We start from the raw sequence: 21,573 nt of genomic DNA on the forward strand, positions 1-21,573 counted from the left end.
GAGCAGACGCCACTTGTGCAGTGTGTGCTGTCTCCGGCATCAGATCATTCCAGTGCTTTCAATTCCATCCTTCTTTCCCTGCCCACCCATTCCTGTGACAGAGCACAGGGACGGTCCCAGTAGCTGCTGGGATTGTGCAACGCTCAAAAAGAACCTGCCCGTGTTCAGAAGAAGAATTTCCCCCTTGTTTCTTAAGTAATTTCCTTTCTATCCGTCTGTCTCATAGGGGAATGTCCGTGCTGAGGGGGAAAAAAAAAGGGGGAGGTGTGGGTGGGTAGAAGAGATGGAAACCAGCACCCAGCACTGTGTAACTGAGCGTGGAAACACGAGTTTGAAATAGCAGCGGATATTCAGCTCCCTACTGCAGAGAGCCCAAAGGCAGCTCTGGGGTGCTCGTGTGGGGCCAGGGCCCGGCTTTTGGAGCCCTGAGGAGCTGCAGCGGGCTGTGGAGAAGGAAGGGAGGCTGCAGCGTGGGAATTCGCTACGCTGGGAGGGACAGACAATAAGAAGCTGAGGAAAAGGACTGTGAATGCGTTCACACGAGCAGCACGGGCGTGTGACAGCCCCGCTGACCCTCACAGCGGCCGCTCAGCCCCGAACCCGGCCGCTGCCCCTCCAAGGAGCGGCCGCCCCTCCGCCCAGCGCGGCGGGGCCCCGCTTCCTTCCGGGCTCGGTCCCGCCCCGGAGGTGCCGCCCGCCCTTCCGCCGGAGCCGAGGGAGGGACCGAGGGAGGGCCCGGGCAGCGCCGGGGCCGTCAGGGGCCGCGGCGGCAGCAGCGCAGCGGAGCGGCCGGATCGGCCCCGCCGCCCGGGGCAGCCGGTGAGGACCGCGGGGTGAAGGGCTGGAGGGGCCGCCTGGGGTCGGGGACAGGCGGGGGTGGCCGTGTCCCCCCGGTTATAGGTCGTGCTGAGGGTCGGGGGTCGGTGTCCGCCCCGCCGAGGGGCTTCACACCGGCCCCGCTGCCACCTTGGGCGTGGGGTCCCTGGGCCCCGCGGGGCGGCAGCGGTCGGGATAAACACCGGGATATACTGAGACTTGCCAAACCCCCTTCCTCCTCCTTGTGCAGCTCCTAAAACTAATTTTTATTAGCTGTATATATGTATTTTAATTCGATGGGTCTGTGCCGGTGGTTAACAGGCTGCAGGTGTCACTGACAGCTTTGCCAATATGCCCCCCCAGCCTGTTTTCCTCATGAGTTCCTTGTGGATCAAGGAGTTTTGGGCTTGTTTTTTGTAAGTATTGCCGCTGCCCGGCTGAGGATTAAAGTCCTTTAAACTCAAGCCGGGTGAAGTTTGGGGAATTTTTAAGATGCCGAGCAGTGCTTTTGGGATACTTTCGTGGGTGTTTGCCCTCCTCCATGTGCAGCTCCTAAAGCTGATTTTTATTATCTATGTATTTGAATTAATTCCATGGGCCTGTGCTGGTAGTTAACAGGGTGCAGGTGTCACTGATAGCTTTACCCATATGCCCACCTTAGCCTGTTTTCCTGATGAATTCCTTGCGGATGAGTGAGGTTTTGGCTTTTTTCCTGTAAGTATTGTCCCTGTGTGGCTTCTCACTGCACAGCTGAGGATCAAAGTCCTTTAAAGTCAAGCTAGGTGAAGTTTGGAGAATACTTAAGATGCTGAGCAGTGCATTTTGGATGCTTTTGTGGGTGTTCGTCACTGCTTGTAGCACTTTGTGTAGGGTTCAGGTTGTTCCTTTGAAGCAGGGAGTGGCTCAGCGAGGGTGTGAGATACTGAGAGATGAATGATGTGCTTGAATTACCAAAGAAATTCTCTGAGGGGGTGGCTCGGTGCTGTCTGAAATCCTCCTGCTCTGTGGCCGGGGCTGTGATGGGGTGCTGGGTTCACTTGAGAGGGTTTTACAGGCAAAATTCAACTGGGTTTTTTTGGCTGAGTGGGGGCCCAGTGCTGGGAATTAGCAGCACTGCATGTTTTGGGGGGGAAGGGTAGCATTGTGGGGGTTGTGCTTTAGATCCATTATTGACTTGCCATACTTTTATTGTTTGGTCTCATTTGAAACTACTTTTGAAGCAATGAAGTTCCTAACACCGGGACTTTGGGAACGGCACTGAGCTGCTCTTGGTTTTCCAGTTACCCAACACTTTTTTGAGACCAATGACCAAACCAGGTCAGCAGAGAAGGACGTGGTGTTTTCCAGGAACAGTGCTTTACTCAGGAATTGGATGTGCTGGCCTTCTGGACACTGTTACAAAAGTGTTTTTTTGCAGCAGGGAGGATTAGGAAGAGAATTGTAGCTCAGTGGAATGTTTTGCTGACCGAGAAAAAGCCTAAAACAACACACAGTAGAAGGGGAGAATAGGCTATAAGGCCAATTATACCAATTCCTAAGACTGCTTTACCCAACAAACTGATTATAAGCTTGAAGATAGTCCGTGATTCTGGTATTTAATTTTGTTCTGTGGTGTTATTTAGGCTAGAACAATCTTTCTCAGCTCCTTCTTTTTTTTTTTTGCTGTGTAATCCCCAGTTATGCTTGGGGCTTTTTTTTTCTGATGATTAACTACTTGTGATCTAAAACTAGACCTAGAAACCTTGCTTGTGAAGTGCTGTTAAAATGCTACTTGTAACAAGTCCAGGTACAAAGTGTATAAAACGTTTTGAAGTTTTTCTCTGAGGTTTTAGGCAACTTAATTTCTGCATCCAGGTGAGTGCAGTTGGCAAGAAATAGTGTGTAGAAGCTATTTCTGAGGAGATTTTAGCAGTTTTAGCTAATCTTCTTTTTATTCTGAATTCCCAGCCAAGGGGCTCAAAGAGTTTTTAGATGTTTCCTGTGGTTTCGTTTAAAAGCAGAGTTGTGAATCACATGGAGATGGTGAGACACAGCCTGGTCATTCATGCCACGGTAATTTAGTGGGGACAAACCAAACCTGTAGCTCCAGGCCTGTGCTGACATTTGAGGAGGAAAACACAACTCCAAGCTGAGCAAATTGAGAGCTGGAGCCTTGTGGCCGTCAGGATTTTGGAGGTTTGGAGCAGTGGCTGTAATTTACCCTCCAAATGACAGGACCCAGCGCTGTGGTTTGTTTGAGGTGGCTGCTCACCAAAGCAGCGACTCTTTCTTTTCTTGGGACTGTTTTTTAGCAGCCTGCACTGCTTATCCTACAACTGCTGTAGCTGAAATCCCATAATTGCAAGAAAGATGCACACTAAAAGTGTGAGCACTGCGAAGATAACACGCAGGTTTCTTGCCTAATTCCCGAGTTGTCTAATGGCTTTTGTGTTTTCTGTTCATGAGCCTGAGATCATCTTGCCCCACCCTTCCTTGGGAGGAAATTAGCTCATGGTTAATTACTCTATTGCTAATTACATGCCTGAGTGCTTGGGGTTACACCTGAATCACGACTCTTTCAGCACGTAGGTTGGTGCTCTTCAGAATTTTGGGGCATTTGCGTCAGTGCTTCTTTGGAATAAATAAATTTTCAGGGCACTTTTCCACTGGCAAAATACAAAATACACCTTAACTCCATCCTTGCACCCCTCAGTTTTTGATGCACTTTCTAACCTACCTTATAAATCTATTTTTAGTAATTAAAGCTGTTGGCTGCTGTCTTGATCTGAACTATGATGGAATATTCAGGCACCAGTAAAATGTGAAACAACAGCAGTAAATGTAAGAATTGTGTGTGTGGAGACTTCCCTGGTTTTCTTTTTTCTGCTTTAAAATTCCATTTTTGGGGATGGCCATCGATGACCAGAGAGCTGCAGAGAGTGATCCTTCATTGTGAACACTTCACACTTTGATGGTTTTGAATTGGGAGAATTCAAGTTGTTCATTAGGTGCTGCAATGACTTTTGAAGAGCTGAATCACATTTGCTTCAGCCCAGTGAAAAGACTGCTGTAGGTTGTTGCTAATGGTTGTGTCAAGTTGGTTTTTTTTGAGAACTGAATTTTAGGGAGGGAAGAAAAAACTCAAACCAACAGCAACAAAAAGAAACCAAAACATACCCAAAAACCAAACCTGCCTGTTCCCAGTCTGTGTTTTCCTGGTTTTAGATACATTTAATTAAGTCATTAGCAATACTGAAACTCATTTATAGCACTTCAATTGTAGAATTAAAGCTACTGCTTTAATTTCCAGTGTTAGTTTGTGGAGTTACTGAAAAACTGTTCTTCACAGCTTGTAATAATTACGAATTGATTGCACTTAGCTCTTACTGGAGGTGTTTGATTGATTAAGCAAGACCCTTTCTATTCAGCTTTGAATATGAGCTTTTCCAGCCAGCTCTTGTCTCAAAGGTGACCTCAGCATTCCAGGACTAATAAATAGTTTATGACCCAGCTGATATCTCCTCAGAATCTGCACTGATAACAAAGGTGCCTGCCTGCTCCATCCCTGGCAAGGAAGGGAAGTGGAAAAGAACCAGAAAAACACGCTGGTGGTGTTGGAGCCCGTGGTAACCGTGCTGCTCCTAAACCATCTTTCACCCAGTGCTTTTCCCCAAGCCAAAGCTGTGTCTGCAGTCTTTGTGCTGTGAAAATTGTCCTGTGTTTCTTGCTGAAAAGAGGGTGTTATGTAAGTTTAGCCTTTCATGTGTTCATTAACTCAGCCCTGGGTGACGGATCCAGTTTGGATTGAAGGATCCTCTTTTTTCCTACCACATAAAAGCTAAGCATGAATCTGCTCCTTGCTGTGACTGATAACTGATTTAGTAGGTTTAATGTGAATTTTTCTGGTTATTTTGTAAGTTGGTTTTTGTGAAAATTAGAACTTAGTATTTTGCTGTTATGAAGCTACAAAAGGTCCAAAGTCCTGGAGGAATGGTTGCTTCTCCTTCAGTCCCCTTTGTGGGATACTGACAGAAATGGCCTGGGGATTTATGGGCTTGGAGCAAAATTCATGTTTCCCATGTCTTAACTCTCTGTGTTGCCTTAGTAAGTGTTAAAAGGCAGATCAGAGTAAGTGACAGGGAAAGTGAATTGGCTTTCAGCCAGAATATTTTGCAGAAAAGTTGGTTTTATGGGTTTGGGTTCCTGGTGTGCTTCCCTGGTGGTGGTAACTGAAACCCTGCAGTGTTTGCACCCATGGTCTCAGTTTCAGCCCTGACAGAGCCACAGAGGGCAGGCAGCTGCTTTGTCCTTCCTGAAAAATATTCTGTGACTTCCCATTTTCTGAAGGGAGAGCTGTAATTTATTGGAGGTTCTTGGATGACAAACTTGACGGGAAAAATCAAGGGGTGTGAGCAAGGATGAGAAGTCTCTGAGTTGGTGTTGCCCTTCCTAAAAGGTGTTTGCTCTAAACAAGTGAATAAAAAGAAAAAACATTATCGAAGTGTGGGTACAGCAAGAAAAATATGTTGATAGGAAGATGTATTTGAGAGCTTCAGAATAAATTGCATTAAAGCAAGTAGAAAGCTAATTTTGAATTAAACCACAGTGATTTGGTGGGGATTTTTTCATCATTTCAAAGCTACTGTGAGATGCTTCTGAAAAAGCTGGAGCAGATCTGATCTGTCATTAGAGACCTTTGGTGTGCAGCCCTGCAGATAGATCTGACTTAATATGAATCTCATGCCTCACTTCCTCTTGATTTTAGTAGAATTAGGAAAAATAAAGCTGGACATGCAGAACATGGAGCTTCAGCCTGGGAATTCTTGTGGCAGGAAGACAAGGAGCATTTTGGTGGCCACAGCCAGCAGTGGGACACCTTCCCAGGCTGTGATTATCCCAAATAAATCCCTCAGGAGCTGCACATGATGTGTGAGGTGCACTTTAAAGGTCACAGAAAAGAGTTGGGTGATTTCCACATTTCCATTTCGGTGGAGAATGGGAGACCAGAAGCTTTTGCTTGCAAATAAATAACATTCAGTGAAGGGATTTCATAAATTAATAACTGAGAGCACATTCTTTTTCTAAACTCTTCAAAGGGGTGTTGCTAATTAACAATTAGATATTAAGGTGTGATGAGGTCTAGTCCTGGCACAGAAATGCTCAAAAGAAGATTCTTTTGGTGTTTGTAAGGTGTCATTTCTGCCTCCCCTGATGATATTCACAGCACATTTGAAGCACTCACTAAGCAGAGCAGTGGATGAATATCTTTTAAATGACATTACATTTTTGCTCCTGGCAGGGAGATGTGGGGCTTCTTGAAGTACTTTAACTGGGATCCAGGAGATGCAAGAAGGATGTTTGGTGCAAAGCACCTCTCCAAATTGTACTGGTTAATGTTATTTATAATCTTCTGGTACTTTGTTGTATTTCTGGATTAGATTTTTTTTTTTTTTTTTCTAATGTGGAGGTTTCTTACCTTCCTTGTGTTTTCCTGACTTCTCAGGTGGGCAGGTGGTATAAAGGTGATAGGAGTTGCCTGCTCTCCAACTCCAGACAAACAACAAATTTGTTTTATTCCTTGGAATTATGTCAGAAGTGAGCTTTGAACACATCATGCATTCAGGGCAGGAGTGAAAATAAGAGGTCTGACCGTGCAAAATGTGTGGTGTGACTGTGCACATGCATTGAGGAGGTGATTGTTGGATAAGGAGTGGGAGGGAGAGAAGGGACTAGAGAAAGGGGAAACAAAGGCATTTTGGACACACAAAACTTCCAACAAAACATTTTTAGGTGTGTAAGATCATAAAACACACAGGGATTTAGTTGCCAAAAATCAATTTGAGAGGGTTTTTTCACATTCAGTTTATCACAACTGGAGTTGTTCTGTTCATTACAATATTAATGCTGACCTGCAGAAATCGGCTGGACAACTTTTTTTTTTTTTTTTTACAACAGCCTTTTCTGGTTGAAGGGAGCCGAAAGTCTGTGCTTTGTGTGCAGCATGTGACTCCTTCCTGTGGGTTCAGGGTGACCTCCTTTGTCCCTGCATCTGAGCTGATGTCACTGCAAACACTTGGAGGGAGGGGAGGGCACTTGACTTTGCAGCTCCTTGCAGCCCTGCTTTGCTTACTCTGAGCTTGGACACTGAGCAGAGCTTTATTTTTAGTTCTAGTGTGTACACACAGGATGCCAGAGGGAACGGTGGCACTGTGGGGGCAAAGATCTGTGGGCACAGAGGTGATTTTTATGCCTCTCTGGAGGGGGTGAAAGTGCACAGCTGGCAGAGAAACTCTGCTGTGGCTTTCAGGTGTTGGGCAGGGAGAGAAACAGGGTCAGGTTTCATTCTACTCCTTTAATTCTCAAACTAGAGTCTGGAACGTGGTGATGCTGAATGAGAGCAGACACCTGAATTCTTGGAATTATTGCAGTTGCAAAGCTGTTGTAGCTCTGCTGTGGTGGGTGACAGGATTTTATAGGGTTTTATTTCCTTGGGTGACAGAGATCCCTGTAAAATTTCTGTGAAGTTTGTGTTATGAAAATGGTTTTATTTATTGTTTCTTCGTGGTTTACAGGGAAAACATTGACGGAACAGCTTCACATGAATGGCAATTAAACATTTTATGCATATTTATTGCATTTTTTTCTAGGACAGGCACCTGCAATAGAGGTCTCTGACCAAAATGCTGCTGCAGCTTCTGCTTTGTAGGAAGTAGTCTTGAAACTGAATCAGTGAAGAGTTTCATGCTTTTGCTTCCCCTTTCTTTTCAGAATTGTTGCTCAAGGACATGAGTGATGCTCTGGGAATGGCCTGAGTGTGCAAATCTTGCCACTGTGCAATTCCTCCCCAGGCTGTGCAGCTGACACACACTGACAGTTGAATTTCTGGGCTCTGAGATGTTGGCAGCCAGGAGCTCACACACAGGCCTTCCTTGAGAAGTCAGGAAATGAAACCAAAAGATTTTTGTGAAATCTTTGTTTCTCAGTTATTTCTGCATATGGGAATGAAGTAAAGCTCTCAAATATTTAAAATATAGGGTTGGGTTTATTTTCATTTTGCTTTGCAGCAGCACAATATTGTCTGTCAGACTTTTCAGTGGGAAAGAAAAGAAAGTATTCAGCCACTCTCCCATCTATAAAAATGAGAACACATGGCTATAAATGATGTCATTAAGAAATTGATGCCCTTAATATGCATGTCTCTACAATTAAACTATTTTTTGGTTATTTTTAGAAACTCATTATTTCTTTCAAAAATTGAAAAGTGGAAGAAATCTTAATACTTATGTAGATAAGATGGAATATTTAATTTGTTCCCCCCTCAGAGAAAATCGTGTGTTTCCTGTTACTTTGCTTAAAATAACTTGATTAGATTAATGGGAAATGTTAAACATTATCAGTCTTTTAAAATGGATAATTGAGCTTGGAACAAAAGAGCTGGTACTTCCTGTAGTAGAAAACTCTCAGTGGCAGTGACATTTGTGCATATTCCATCTGTTATGCTGGATGATCCAGAGAAGAGTTTGGGGTGGAATTTCAGGGGAAAGGAAGATAACTCTGACTCAGTTGCTGATGTTCTTCAGTTTGAGAAAATCCCTTTTCCTCTTGCTTTCCATACGTGGCATCTCTGGAATGGCAGAAAGGGAAAGGAACTGAATTTACTGGACAAAACTTTGCTGTGCTATTTCTGCTCTCTGTGTCTGTCAATATTGCAATCCAAATGTTAACATTTTAATATGCACACCTTAACCTTGCTGATGCAGATAATCCTGTGCTGCTTTTCTCCTAAAATGACTCCAGCATTCCCCATTAGAACCAAGTAGCTGGGATGCCTTTGGGAGGGAGTTGGCATGTGGGATGGTTTCTGTCAGGCAGGCAAGGAAAGGGGAGGCTGGATGCTTGCTGGATGCTCCAAGACAGGCTTGGCACAGTGCTGGTGTAGGCAGGAGAATCTTTTTGTTGCAGTCACTAAATATAAATCCCACAGAGCTGTGCTGTGTGCAGGCAGCCAGTTTAACTCTGCCATAACTTGGAGGAAGTGGGGATGCACCTTGTCCATGTGTTGATGTGCCCAGCTGGGTCAGCTGTGATTCCTCACTGTGCCCTGAAGACACTTTTGGAGGCCAGAGATCCCTTTCCTAAAGCCTCACCAGTGTGGTTCTTTGCAGGCACAGTCTTAGAATACAGTGTATTCTATATGCTCCCTTCATTGGTGTTTGGAACTTTCTTACATTTTTTCCCCCATTGCTTTGTGTCTCTGGCTGTCAGAACAAGGTGCTGATGAGAGCAGAGCCTTGGCCCTTTGTCCCATCTGTGGGGCTGTCACTGGTGCCCTGGGCCACTGCCTGGAGCTGTGTGCAGGTCTCAGCCCTGCAGAGATGTGCTCATGCTGCCCCTGGCTGTGGGGCTCGTGGTTATGTAACTGTGCCCTTCCTCCCGTGGCATTCATTTCGTTGCTATGGAGCTGTTAAATAATTCAAGCAGGTGACTCCTTTCTAAAGGCAAACCTTCAGAAGAAATGGTATCTGGGATGCAGCTGGTGCCACATTTCTGTTTTTAACCCTTCTCCTCTTCCACCAGGAGGAAAATGAACCTGAAATCGGAGCGCAGAGGAATCCACGTGGATCAGTCGGAGCTGCTGTGCAAGAAGGGCTGTGGTTACTATGGCAATCCTGCTTGGCAGGGGTTTTGCTCCAAGTGCTGGAGGGAGGAATACCACAAGGCCAGGCAGAAGCAGATTCAAGAGGACTGGGAGCTGGCAGAGCGGTAAAGAACCTTCTTTCTTCCTTCAGGGTGACTCCACCAAATACTATTCCTGCCTCCCATTTCCGAGTCCTGTTTGCTCTGGCTCAGGCTCATCACAAGTTCTCCAATTTGACCTTTCCAGCAGGAATTAAAACCTTCCTTTTGATGCAAAGATGGATATTTGTGACATTCTAATACAAGAGGTTTGAAAAGAAAATCTGGGAAGTAACAAATGTAAACAAAGCCCAACCTCCCAATGAATACTTTAGCCTCATTTGCATATGCAAATCTATATTTCTATCTAGCAGTTAGAAGGGTTAAAGGGACAATTTTGATTAAAATATCCTCTGGAGCTTCTGGAGATGGCTTGGGTGTAGCCAACACCCTGGTTTTACATTCCAGCTGCTGATTTTAGTCTTGTATGTGGTCATTCTTTCAAACTGCAGGGTTAAGCCCAAGAACATCAAAGCTTTAGCTTTACTAACTTAGGTAATTGTCTAATCACTTATTTTCTGCAAACCAATCTAGTTTTCCTCATGTGATAAATGCTTGACCCTGAAAATGGAAGATGTGTTTTCAGAGGTGATAAGCAGTTGGCAGCACAGAGGTCATGACATTGTTTTCCTCTGCCATAAATATCTTAAACAGTTAATAAAAACTTTATTATTAGGGCAGATAGTTTTGCTGCCAGTCTTGGATCATCCCTAAAATAAAGTGGGGTATTTAAGGAATTCTTTAATAAGTAGCTGGGAGATGCTAAAGGCACAGATAAGCTGTGATTGTTTGCTGCAGTGAATAGACAGGCTTGTCAACACTGGTGTAAGATACAATTCTTGCCTCAAGAGATTGTAGATCCAACACTATTTATGGTCCATCCTGAGCTGGATGGTTTGCTAAAGACAATTGCTCAGCCTTCCAGCATCTTGAAGGGTGATATAGTGTAACCTATTTTAATCCTTCTGCATAAGGGGAAAAAAGTTTCAGGATTGGTGAGTTTGCCCTCCTCTAATTTAGATTAAAAACTGGGTTTGGTCTCATTCATTCAAGCAGATATTTATTACCAAACCAGATTAGGACTACAATGATCTATTTCCCAAAATATTTCTGAGGTTGGGACAGGGTATTTTGCTTTTTTAAGATGGTGAAGCCTGTGGTAAGAGGTTGGGGAACTCCCTGTGAGGCAGGAAGGAAGGCAAGGAACCTACTGCTGGAAATCCTTCCCTGACCCTAGAGAATTCAGGGTGTGCCATGAGGGGAAGGTGACCATGGTTAAACCTCATTTTTCCCCCTTTTGGCCTCACAGTTTAACCGTCCCTCACCACCCTGAGCTTTCTGTCACTTTTACTGCTGCAGCCTGGAAAGGGTGGGTGTCATGTAGTGAAGGGAAATGTGGCAGGAATAAAGGAATGAAGATGGGCAAAGAATTAACATGTCAAATGAGTAATTAATGATTGCACAGGAAATCAGCTTATTTAAGCACTTAAATCAGACCTGTGTTCTTCTAATTCCAGGCTCCAGCGTGAGGAGGAAGAAGCCTATGCCAGCAGCCAGAGCACCCAAGGGGCACAGTCCCTGACCTTTTCAAAGTTTGAGGAGAAGAAAACCAATGAGAAAACAAGAAAGGTCACAACTGTGAAGAAGTTCTTCACGGCTTCTTCCAGAGCAGGAGCTAAGAAGGGTAACTCTCCTTTGCTTTTCATGCTTCTGTACATTTTAAAATTATAAGTGTTTTTGACAGATGTGTTGTTCTAAAAGGCAGATTAATGCTCTGTGCTTTGACTTTCGAAAGTTGGAGTAGTGATGCTTCTGGAGAGTGATTGTTTCTGAAAATGCAGAAAAATGTGAGCTGTTGGGTGATGCCAATCTTTTAAATAGAACAGTGAACTGCTAAACCTGTGTTTCTATGTTATTATACAGGAGTTCTTCCACTAAACAGCATAAATGTGTTCCTGGTGGTGGTCTGGCACTGCACTGCTGAGGGGAAGTTCCTTGTTCCTCTGGCACACATTCCAGCTAAATTCCTGAGTCAGCCACGGTGTCATCCCAGGATTTAGGGCTGGGAGGGGAATTCCTCCTGGAGAGAGCAGCAGAGAAGGTGCTGGCTGTTAGTCACCTCAACAGACTGCTGTGTCTGAGTGTGATAGAAACCCTGAGATAAAATATCAGCTGATGCTGCCAGAGTGCCTCACTCTGACACCTCACCAGGAAAAAATGGGATGTGTAAGCAGGGTGCCATGAACTGCACATAAATGTGAGGCTGACAGTGTTTGTGTGTGGGCTGGGAAGATCAAGTTTGTGGTTGGCTGAGTGTTTGTTCTCCAGAATGTGTTACAAGCAGCAATGATGAATGGCACTGCTGGCTTTGCATAGCAATAGCTTCCACAGGTGAAAACTGGGAAATGCTGGGCTGTGGAGGAGGAATTCCAGAAGGAAAACCAACATTAATCTGTCTTAACCTTAGGGATAATGCATTTCCTTCATTTGAAATTCAGCATATTTCCTATTAGAGTTGACCTGGTGCATGGCAGCAGCTGGCTACATGAGGCATTCATTCACCTGCGTGTTAAACCTTTTTTTTTTTTTTTGAATGTTCATTCTCACTTTCCATCTTTTCTTTTTTTATCCCTTCACCACCTGTCCTGCCACGCTCCTGCTCTCGGTGCCCTGCTTGCTTTGGCCTTTTATTTCAGCAGCTCAAGAGAAAACCCCTAAGCAAGGACAGCTTGGGAGGGAGAGAAATGCTGATAACATTCTCAGGGATTTGAAGGAGATTTTTACTCCCTCCTGGGAACTGGCTTCCCCTTCTGAAGGTAATGCAGCACAGCCTGGGCAAGCTGTCTGCCTGGTTTTAGTAAGCTTAGCTCTTAGCTGGGCTTTGCAAAACACAAACTAGGGTTGTGCCAGTTGTAACTCATGCTCTTCAACATGAAGGTAGCAAAAAAAGCAAGTCCAGCATCCTGAGGTGATGTTGAATCTCTAAACCAATGGTTTGCTTCTCAGTAGGGAGTCACAGGAGTAAAGCTGAAGCTTCTTTGAGCTCCGCTTTAGGATTAGAATTAAAAAAATAAGAATTTTGTAAGAATTAGTTGGATTTTGTGCTGCTTTGTGTTTTTATCAAAAAAAGCATTCCTGGTTGCTGTTACAAATCTGATTATTATGAGTTGAAACTACTGAAGTTGGCACTTCAAGAACTTTTGCATTCTCAAAACATCTCCAGATGTTTGTTATATAAACCAAGATGAAAATTTCCTATCAAGAGGAGACGCTGGTTTCATTTAAACCAAAAGGACACCAAACCCCATGATGCAAACAGCTTTAAGAGCTCATCCTACTTTATTTGTTTGCAATCCTGACTTGTTCTGCTGGCTAAAGAAATTGGAAGATGTTTATTAAATTACAGGAAGATGATGAAGGGCCATGTGTAACAGAGCTGATGGCAAAACCTTTTTCACATTCCATGCTTGGACTGGGCTCCGTGGCCATGGCACAACCATAGTGAATCCCTGGAGTGCTCCTGCTCTGCTGTGACAAGTGGCTTTCCTGTAGAAAGATTGAAGTATTAATAATGTTTATTCTTTGTGAAGCTGATCCTTCCTTAACTCTTCCCGTGCTCGCTCCTGGCGTTTTGGCATTTTCCTCTGCTGGGTTCTCTTTAACTTGTTGGAATTTCTTGGCTGTAATCAGCTTCTTTTTAGTTGGACTGAATTCCCTGAGAACACAGGACAAACCTCAGAGTATTTTGTTGCTGGAAGTACATTTGTTCCTGCAGTCCTTGGTAATCAGTGCAGATTAATTCTCCTTATATCAGGATTTCAGCTCAGAGATTAATGAAGCTGCAACTACAAGTAGTTCTTGGTGTAACTCATTAAAAGACAGTTCATTCTAACTAACATTCACTTTTTAATACTTAATATTAATCTGCCTCAGTTGACTACATCTCTCTAGTAACTAAAACCAATCTATTTTGAATTAGTGAGTGAAAAAATTATATTCATATTCCTTAAGGTCAAATAGTGAAATAAGGCTCATTCTTTTTATAAGAGAGTGAACACATTGTTGAAATAAGTAAATAAACCTTCAGCTGTACTGCAAAATGAGATCAGTGATTAATCATGGAAGAAATATCTCATAATTCTGCCCTTTTCTTTGTTTATTATTTCAAAGTAAGCTTTCTGCTTCTCTACTGTTAAATGTGACAAATTTAATTAATGCCCACCCTTCAGCTGGAATCCTGTGTAGGGTTTGGGATTCACTGCAGTGAATTTAGATATAAAGGCAATGGAAGGAAATCCCCTCTGGAAAAGTGTCCCTGAGTAACTAGAAAGGAGCTGGATTTGCACTATCTCAATTGCTGCAGTTGGAATTTAAATATTTGCAAAACCTTTTCTGTTCTCAGCAGTTAAATACCAGAAGTGTTCTGATGGTGCCTGACCAAGTTATTCCCCAGAGAAGGTTGTGCTGAAGTGTGGAGCTTTGGTCAGAGGAAAAGTGTTTGTTACTCACTGGGTGACACAGCTTTGGATTTTCTGTAGTGCTGGATCTCTTTAAAAACAAATAACAACCAAAAAAACCCCAATAAACTCCCTCAAATTCAAATTAAACCAACTTAAACATATTAATCCCACTTAGTTCTTTTTCTTCTGGAGTTCTGCATGCTTGTTGAAAGCAGGATTTCTGTGCATGTGAAGTGTTTGCAGATTGAAAGCTGTGTTTGTCTCGTGCTGACCATGAATATTTTCATGTTTTCTGTCTCTCTTCTGCTTGCTTCTCACCACGTTCATTTCCACCACCTCTATTCAATCCCTCCATTTCCAACAGCGTTGGCTGGCAAGCTGAAAGGTGGGTGAAGGTTTTGGAGCAGGACAATTAACTTGGAACTTGGAAAATCAGATGTTTTTGTGGGAAAAAGCCCCATGGGTGCAGCTCTGTCAGCTTGCTGTGTGTGTTCCTTGAGCAGAACTGCCCTGAGCTGCTTGGGAGCCACGTGTGTTGGTACAAGCAAAGGAGCAGGAGTGTAGAGGTCAGGGAAAGTGGGAAAACCACCCTGTTATCTTTAGGAATCTACAGAATCCCATCTGGAAACCTTAAATGGAGATATCTGACCTGGGAATGACAGTGTAAGAGAGCCAAAAGCAACCCCATGTTGCAGTCACTTCTAATAGAAAAAGGCCATTAGTGTCACTGGGGGTGTGGCTCTAAATGTTCCACTTCAGTGGAATACTCCATTTTCCTGGAGTTGTGTGTACTAATAATTGCTGTGTTTAATAATATCCAGCATTGTCCTGGCAAAGCTGGAGAAATAAGTGACTATAAGTTGTCTGCACAGCTGAAAAAAACTGACTTGAAGTGATAAAACCTTTATGAATTCATCCAGCAGTGTAAAAAAACTGATCTGTTGTGCCCTGAATTTTCCCAGCAGAGATCCAGGAGGCCAAGGCTCCCAGCCCTTCCATCCACAGGCAGGCCAGCATCGAGACAGATCGAGTGTCCAAGGAGTTCATAGAATTCATCAGGACATACCAGAAGCCTGGCCAGGACATCTACAAGCAATGCAAACTCTTTTTGGACACCATGAGCCATAAAAGGGTAAGCTCTGCATGCCTCTTGCCTGAATAAAATGGGAGAATTGGGAAGAGAGGGAGGAGATGCTGCTTTTGTTCCAGCAGTTTGGATTTTATGGAGTGTAATGAGCCTTCAGGTGATGGAATTCATCAAATTAAGATCTGGGTGCTTTATTTTTTTGGTGGTGTTGGACCAAACCATCCTTCCAACCCCAAAGCTCTCCTTTGCATCCCAGATAAATTAGTCCTGACTAAATCCCACATAAATGAGTCTGTTCAGCAATATTCTACATAAATAGGACTTGTGGAAATGATAAGATATCACAGAGTGGTTTGGGTTGGAAAGGACTTAGAGATCATCTGGTTCCATGGGCAGTTCCACAGTCCCAGGTTGCTCCAAACCCTGTCCAACCTGGCCTTGGATGCTTCCAGGGATGAGGCAGCTTATGCCTAAAAACTTCTAAAGATAATTCAGCATCAACCCATCCCTCTCCTTTTATTTGGGGAAGGGGAATTCGACCGTGCTGCTTTTTTTAATATGAAATAAGGGTTACATCTTCATTTTCCATTAAAAAAAAAACAAACCACAAACCAATGTTCTTGAAATATTAATCAGTCTGTGGTGCCACCTATGGTTGGAATGAGTCAGAACTCAGCATAACTTCTTTTTCACCCCCTTCTTGTCTCTTTCCTATTTAGTTCCTCAGATTATCTCCTCATGAGTTCTCATGGAAGCTTACATTCCCTCTGCTTTGAAATCTTCTTGAACTTTGATTTCTTTTCTTTTAGATCTGTTCGTTCTGCGCACAGTTAGTGAGAATAATGTGGGTTTATTTTGGGCTTCAAGCACTGAAGGTTTTCTCATTTCCTACTTCAGTCTTCTGAAAACACGGATTTTTTACTACACATAAACCAGGCCTAAAAGCCAGTCTCAGCAAGAACTGAGACTTTTGTGTTCAGGGCAATGTCCAGTTTTTGCCCTTAGATAATTCAGCAATCAAATTCTCCTCCCCCCTTTTTTAATGTATGATTTTATTCAGCCATTTAATGATGAAAATTGCCTTAATTAAGTTAATTTCAAACCTCTGTTATGTTCTTCAGGAGGTCAGTTAGCAAAAGCCAGTGTTGTTTCACAAATAACACTGTAAATATATTTCACAGCAACTTTCTCACCAGAAATGTCTGCTGTATAGATATCCCTTCAAATAATTTATAATCTTGGGGATTTTCTAGACTATAAATTGTCTTTTAAAAGTCAGAGGTTAAATAGGGACAAACCTTCTGCCTAGTCTGAGGTTAAATAGGGACAAATGTCCTGCCTAGTCTGAGTTTTGTCAGCGCTCCTCGGGGATGTGCCTGGCGAAAATGACATTGCACCTGTGCTAATAACCTTTGTTCAGCAAATAAATGCAAGTCTTTCACCTATTAAAGAGCCAGTGTTGGCTTCTCCTATTTTTAAATAAAATGGAGCCACTATAAACACCTCTGACGACACCTTTGCATTCTCAGACTGTTACTGCAGCTGGACACTTGCCTTAAACCAAAACAAAACATGAGGTGTTGCTGCCAGGTCTTCCACACTTAATCTTTGTTCTCTTGCAGGATTTAAGCATTGAGGAACAGTCTGAATGTGCCCAGGACTTCTACCAAAATGTAGCAGACAGGTTGCAGACACGTTGGAAAGGTACCAAGTTCTTCTTCCTCATCTTCCTGTTCCAAAAGCAACGATGTAAAACTAAAGCCTCTTGAATTTTCAGTTAAAGCAAAGCATCCTCAGCTTTCAGAAATGCTGGGAACAGGTTCTGGTAGCAGAGTTAGAATTGTTCCTAGCAGCATCAATTTTAGGAAGTTTTGCTGTCCTAAATATTTGTTTTTACAGCTTTCTCTTAAACTCTCTGTGGAGTTCTACCCATTATATTTTTACTTCTTAAATTATATCCATTTATGAACTCAGGTTGGCTCAAATGAGTAGCACTGATTTGGTGATATTAAGATTAAACTGGATTAAACCTTCCAAAGAGCCCAGGAATACTTCATTTGTGGGATTTGTCCCTTTCAGTGCCCCCTGAAAAAGTGGAAAAGGCAATGGATGAGGTTGAGAAATACATCATGACTCGACAGTATAAATATGTTTTTTGCCCTGAGACAACTGATGATGAGAAGAAAGACCTTGCTGTCCAAAAAAGGATCAGGTAAGGCTTGAAAGGAAAAATAATTGAGCAATCCTTAATTGTGTAAATGAGCTCTGAATCAACCATGTTAAAAAAACCTCATGCTATGCACAGAAAAATGCCTTGTTAACCAGCAAGGGTTAAAAGCATTTTATTTAAAATACAGGAGGAATGAATAGGTGGGATAATGACAACCACTACACTGGGAAAATTGGTTTGCTTGTGTTAAATTACAGCCAAAACAAACTTTTAAAAAAGGAAGTATTTTCTCTGAAAATAAATTACTTCAGTGGAATAAGCTGGTTTATGGCTGGAATAATGCCTCATTCACACAAAGCATTCCTTGTGCCTTGAGTTCAGGAAGCAGCTGGTTTCAAACACCTGGCTGTCACTGGCACTGAGGAGTTTAACCCTTTTTTTCCTGTCACAGGGCTTTGCACTGGGTAACTCCCCAGATGCTGTGTGTTCCTGTCAGTGAGGAAATCCCAGAAGTCTCTGACATGGTTGTAAAGGCAATTACAGGTTTGTGAATGATGAAGTTTTTATTTACAGCTTTAAATTTTATCTCTCTTGCTTACTGAGATTATTTTTGCTGTCATCAAAGGGGGGGTCCAGGCTGTTAAATCTGCAGGAATCTTTGTGGGTTTGGACTGGAATTTCATCTGTGGAACAGGGATAATTTTCCATACTGAAGTGTTTAGGCTTAGCTGATCTTGAAACACTTCCCTGCAGACAGAAATGATACAATATTAATATTACCCAGCAAATCCTGCTTATTCAGTGTCTGATTAATACAACTTGAATGATTTCAGGACTTTCCTTCCCTCACAGATATCATCGAGATGGACTCCAAGCGTGTCCCTCGGGATAAACTGGCCTGCATCACCAAGTGCAGCAAGCACATCTTTAATGCCATCAAAATCACCAAAAACGAGCCAGCTTCTGCTGATGATTTCCTGCCCACACTGATTTACATCGTTCTCAAGGGGAACCCCCCACGCCTGCAGTCCAACATCCAGTACATCACTCGCTTCTGCAACCCCAGCAGGCTGATGACTGGAGAGGATGGATATTATTTCACTAACCTGGTGAGTGCTGCAAGAAGGGTGGGTTTTGGACAGCAAGATTTGTCTTTGATTTGGAGGTAGGAATTGCCAGCAAAGGGAAATGTAAATTTAAATTAATCTTCAAATGTAAATTAAAATGAATCTTCAAACAGTGGTTGGGATTACTTAGAGCACAGCCAGTTTTATCTCCTCTCTCTTCTTTCTCTGCTGTCCAAACCACAGCTTTGCTTTATTTTTTTATAACTTTAAACCCTTTATTTGAAAAGTCTGATGTTGAGACTTGGGTGTATTTTTATCCTGCAAGGAGATCAGGACTTTCTGTTCCTCAAACCCTGAGTTTGGGCTGTGCAGATGTTCCAGATGCAAAGTTCCCTCTTTGAGCCCAGGAGAGTTTCTTGAAGGCACTGCAGAATTAGGCCATTGGTGTGTGGAGGCAAACAGGTTTTTTACAGCTTCTCCAAGAGGCATTTATCAGTGTGCTCTGCATTTTATCATAAAGAATCCTTGACGGAAATTACAGAGTTGAATGAAACAACTTGGAACGTTAAAAGTTTATTTCAGAAGGAGCAGAGCATCCACAAAGTGAGCTGGGCTTTGACACTCCTTCCTTCAGGAAATTAATGAATTAATCTGCATAGCAGATCTCTGCTGATCAGATAATTAAATATTAATACACTGCTCCTGTCTCCTTGTCATGTTCCTGCTGTTCCCTCACCTCCCAAACACAGGGACCCTGAGGTTTGGAATGTACCTTGTCAGCTCAGTTTTTGATTTCTTCAAACTTTGGGGGAGAGGAAAGAGTTGTATGAACTGCCTGATCCAATTAACTTCTGGAAAAGCTCATTTAGGGCACAAAAAAAGTATTTAAAAATCATTTACTGATGTAAGAAGAGGGTAAGGAATAGTAAAGAGGTACATTCCAGTCTGTGGTGATTCCAACCTTGCAGTGATGCTCTCTCTGTTTTATTTGCAGTGCTGTGCTGTGGCCTTCATTGAAAAACTGGATGCTCAGTCTTTAAATCTGAGCCAGGAAGATTTTGATCGTTTCATGACGGGCCAGACCTCCCCAAAAAAGCAGGAATCTGACAGTTTTTCCCCTGATGTGTGCCTGGGGGTGAAGCAAATGTGCAAAAGCTTAGACCTCCTCTCTCAGTTGAATGAGAGACAGGAAAGAATTGTCAGTGAAGCCAAGAAGCTGGAGAAAGACCTCATAGATTGGACTGATGGGATCACCAAGGAAGTGGAAGATATTGTGGAGAAATATCCCTTAGAAATAAAACCAAAAAGTCAAGCCTTAGCAGCCATTGACTCTGAAAATGTGGAGAATGACAAGCTGCCCCCACCACTGCAGCCTCAGGTTTATGCAGGATAATTCCCAGTGGCAGCTTGGAAAAGCAGCATTATCCTCACCTAGCTGGGAAGGGAAGGAAATTAAGGCTTAAAAAAAAAAAAAAAAAATCAGATGAGCTTAAACCAGTACATTTTTAAAGGTACTTTTCTTTTTGGTTAAGTGTAATGAATTGTATTTATTTTAGTCCAGTAGATTTCTATTTAGGCTTTTGTGGGTTTTTTGAACTGAATTTCAATTTTCTACACGAACTGGTGTCATTTTTAAGCAACACTAGTCCATTGACATCTCTTCTGAAAGCTTCCTTCTAAGCATGCACTTAATTGTTTTTAATAATTAGTTTAACTCAAAGCCAAGTTCCAGCAGCAGCTCCACAAGGTACCAGTGTTAGTCTGAACTTACTCTGTAGCTGTAAAGACGAACTATATATTGTAAAATATGTAAAATTGTAAATAGATTTCCAATCTAATGTCTCAGCTGTGCATGAGCTTGTGTGTGAGTGAAAATGATCTCGAAATGTTCATTTTAGCACCTTTCAGCTCCATCATGTTGCAGCAGAAAGGCAAAAACGAGTTAATCTGGAGGGGAGAAGTGATGAATTACAGAGGATGTTGTTGTAGTGATTTGCAAACTTGAAAATCATCTTAATCTGCTTTGTTAAAAAAAAAGAATTATTTAAAAGATGACATTTCTTCGTTTAAATGCTCTGTCAGAACACCTGGTAGCCTTGAGTGGTGCACAAAAATGCTGATTTTACTGCTTTGGAAGGGAATGTGGGGCCAGAAATAGAAAATATTTCAGGAATAGGAAGAAGTATTTGTAGTAAAAATTACATAATGTGGAACAAAAAAGGGGGACGGGAAAGAGACCATGAAAGAGTTGCTCCAAAAGTGGCTCTCTCTTCTGGTCATTTCCATCAGTGGGATAAATTTTGGTTGCTTTTTTGACAATCCTGGGAAATAAATAAGTTCATATAATTCGAGGTTGCTTTTTAGAAGGAGCAGGAGCAGAAAAATGCACTTTATTTCCATGAAACATCAACGTTCTGCTCTTCAGTGACCCCTTTAGCACCTTGAACACCGAGCTAAAAATGGCTTCGTGCCACTAAAATTCAGATTGGGGTGAAAGAAGAGCTCACCCCACAAAAAGTAACCTCTTGCAACAGAACTTTGAAACATTTTCTGTGTCATTTGAAATCTCTTCCAGCTCAATCCAGCCCTGACTCCTTTGTGTACCCGAGATCTCAAACACGAAGCTCAGCTGGAATTCCTTTTAAGCAATGTTAAATTCTTGCCATCAAGGAGGAAAGCACCTACCTCTTGATTAATTTCCACTTAATTAAAGCACTGCTCCTATTAAATTTGCACTGCAATAACTTAAGACCACGACTGTGATTTGTCCCTTTTCTGGCAGTTTTTAGCCTTACATGAGCTATGCACCACCCCCGGTGTTCCAGAGAGGCAGCCGCAGCAATGGGCTGCTCACAAAAATAGAAAAAATCAAATTATTCCCTGTGTCACCACGCCCAAATCGCTTCGGTAAATAACCCTGGGATTTATTTAGTTCGGGTTCTAAACACCGGGTGCTAATTCTGATACCCAGGTTTGTCCCGAGGAGAGGGGTGGGGGAAGCAAAGTTTCAGCTATTGTGTAAATGATCGTGTTTAAATAAAAGTGTGCCCATTCTGCCCTCGTTAATGAGTCCCTAAAACCCTCCTCACCTTTTGTTACGCTGTTAATAATTAAGGGCGAGGTAATCGCGGCTGCTTCTGCATTCTCTGCTTCGGGACACAACAGTTCTTGGCCCTTCAAGTGCTGGGCTGGGTAACAATGTATGTTTTTATTTTCTTTCCAGAAAGGTCATGGGAGTGATTAAGCACTTTAAAATTT

At 42.8% G+C, this 21,573-nt stretch overlaps 1 protein-coding gene across 7 annotated transcripts; it reads left to right on the top strand.

Moving 5' to 3' along the window:
- The first annotated feature begins 714 nt into the window (after positions 1-714).
- On the top strand, positions 715-21,381 carry RABGEF1 (RAB guanine nucleotide exchange factor 1). 7 transcript variants are annotated; one of them, XM_042026097.1, is made up of 11 exons: positions 715-819; positions 9,373-9,558; positions 11,049-11,215; positions 12,228-12,347; positions 14,356-14,376; positions 14,954-15,123; positions 16,701-16,782; positions 17,158-17,290; positions 17,700-17,791; positions 18,101-18,357; positions 19,310-21,381. In XM_042026097.1, exons 2-11 carry the CDS (start codon positions 9,380-9,382, stop codon positions 19,706-19,708), a joined length of 1,620 nt encoding a protein of 539 aa, XP_041882031.1. In that variant the 5' UTR covers positions 715-819; positions 9,373-9,379; the 3' UTR covers positions 19,709-21,381. The 7 variants fall into 7 exon arrangements, with proteins under 7 accessions (XP_041882031.1, XP_041882032.1, XP_041882030.1 ...); XM_042026092.1 differs by having other exon boundaries at positions 739-819; positions 14,957-15,123; XM_042026093.1 differs by having other exon boundaries at positions 739-819; positions 12,231-12,347.
- The last annotated feature ends 192 nt before the right edge of the window (positions 21,382-21,573 follow it).

Source organism: Corvus kubaryi, unplaced genomic scaffold (genome assembly GCF_017639235.1).
Source record: "Corvus kubaryi isolate FWS band 111438036 unplaced genomic scaffold, C.kubaryi_AGA036_p1.0 37284, whole genome shotgun sequence".
In the NCBI taxonomy this organism is placed as follows: Eukaryota; Metazoa; Chordata; class Aves; order Passeriformes; family Corvidae; genus Corvus; species Corvus kubaryi.

What these genes read in the sequence shown, in the direction of transcription:
- RABGEF1 (XM_042026097.1), top strand. Translation starts at nt 9,380, where the DNA reads ATGAACCTGAAATCGGAGCGCAGAGGAATCCACGTGGATCAGTCGGAG. An exon ending in GCTGTCCAAAAAAGGATCAG is followed by an intron (nt 17,291 to 17,699) that starts GTAAGGCTTGAA and finishes TTCCTGTCACAG; the next exon opens with GGCTTTGCACTGGGTAACTC. An exon ending in GGTTGTAAAGGCAATTACAG is followed by an intron (nt 17,792 to 18,100) that starts GTTTGTGAATGA and finishes CTTCCCTCACAG; the next exon opens with ATATCATCGAGATGGACTCC.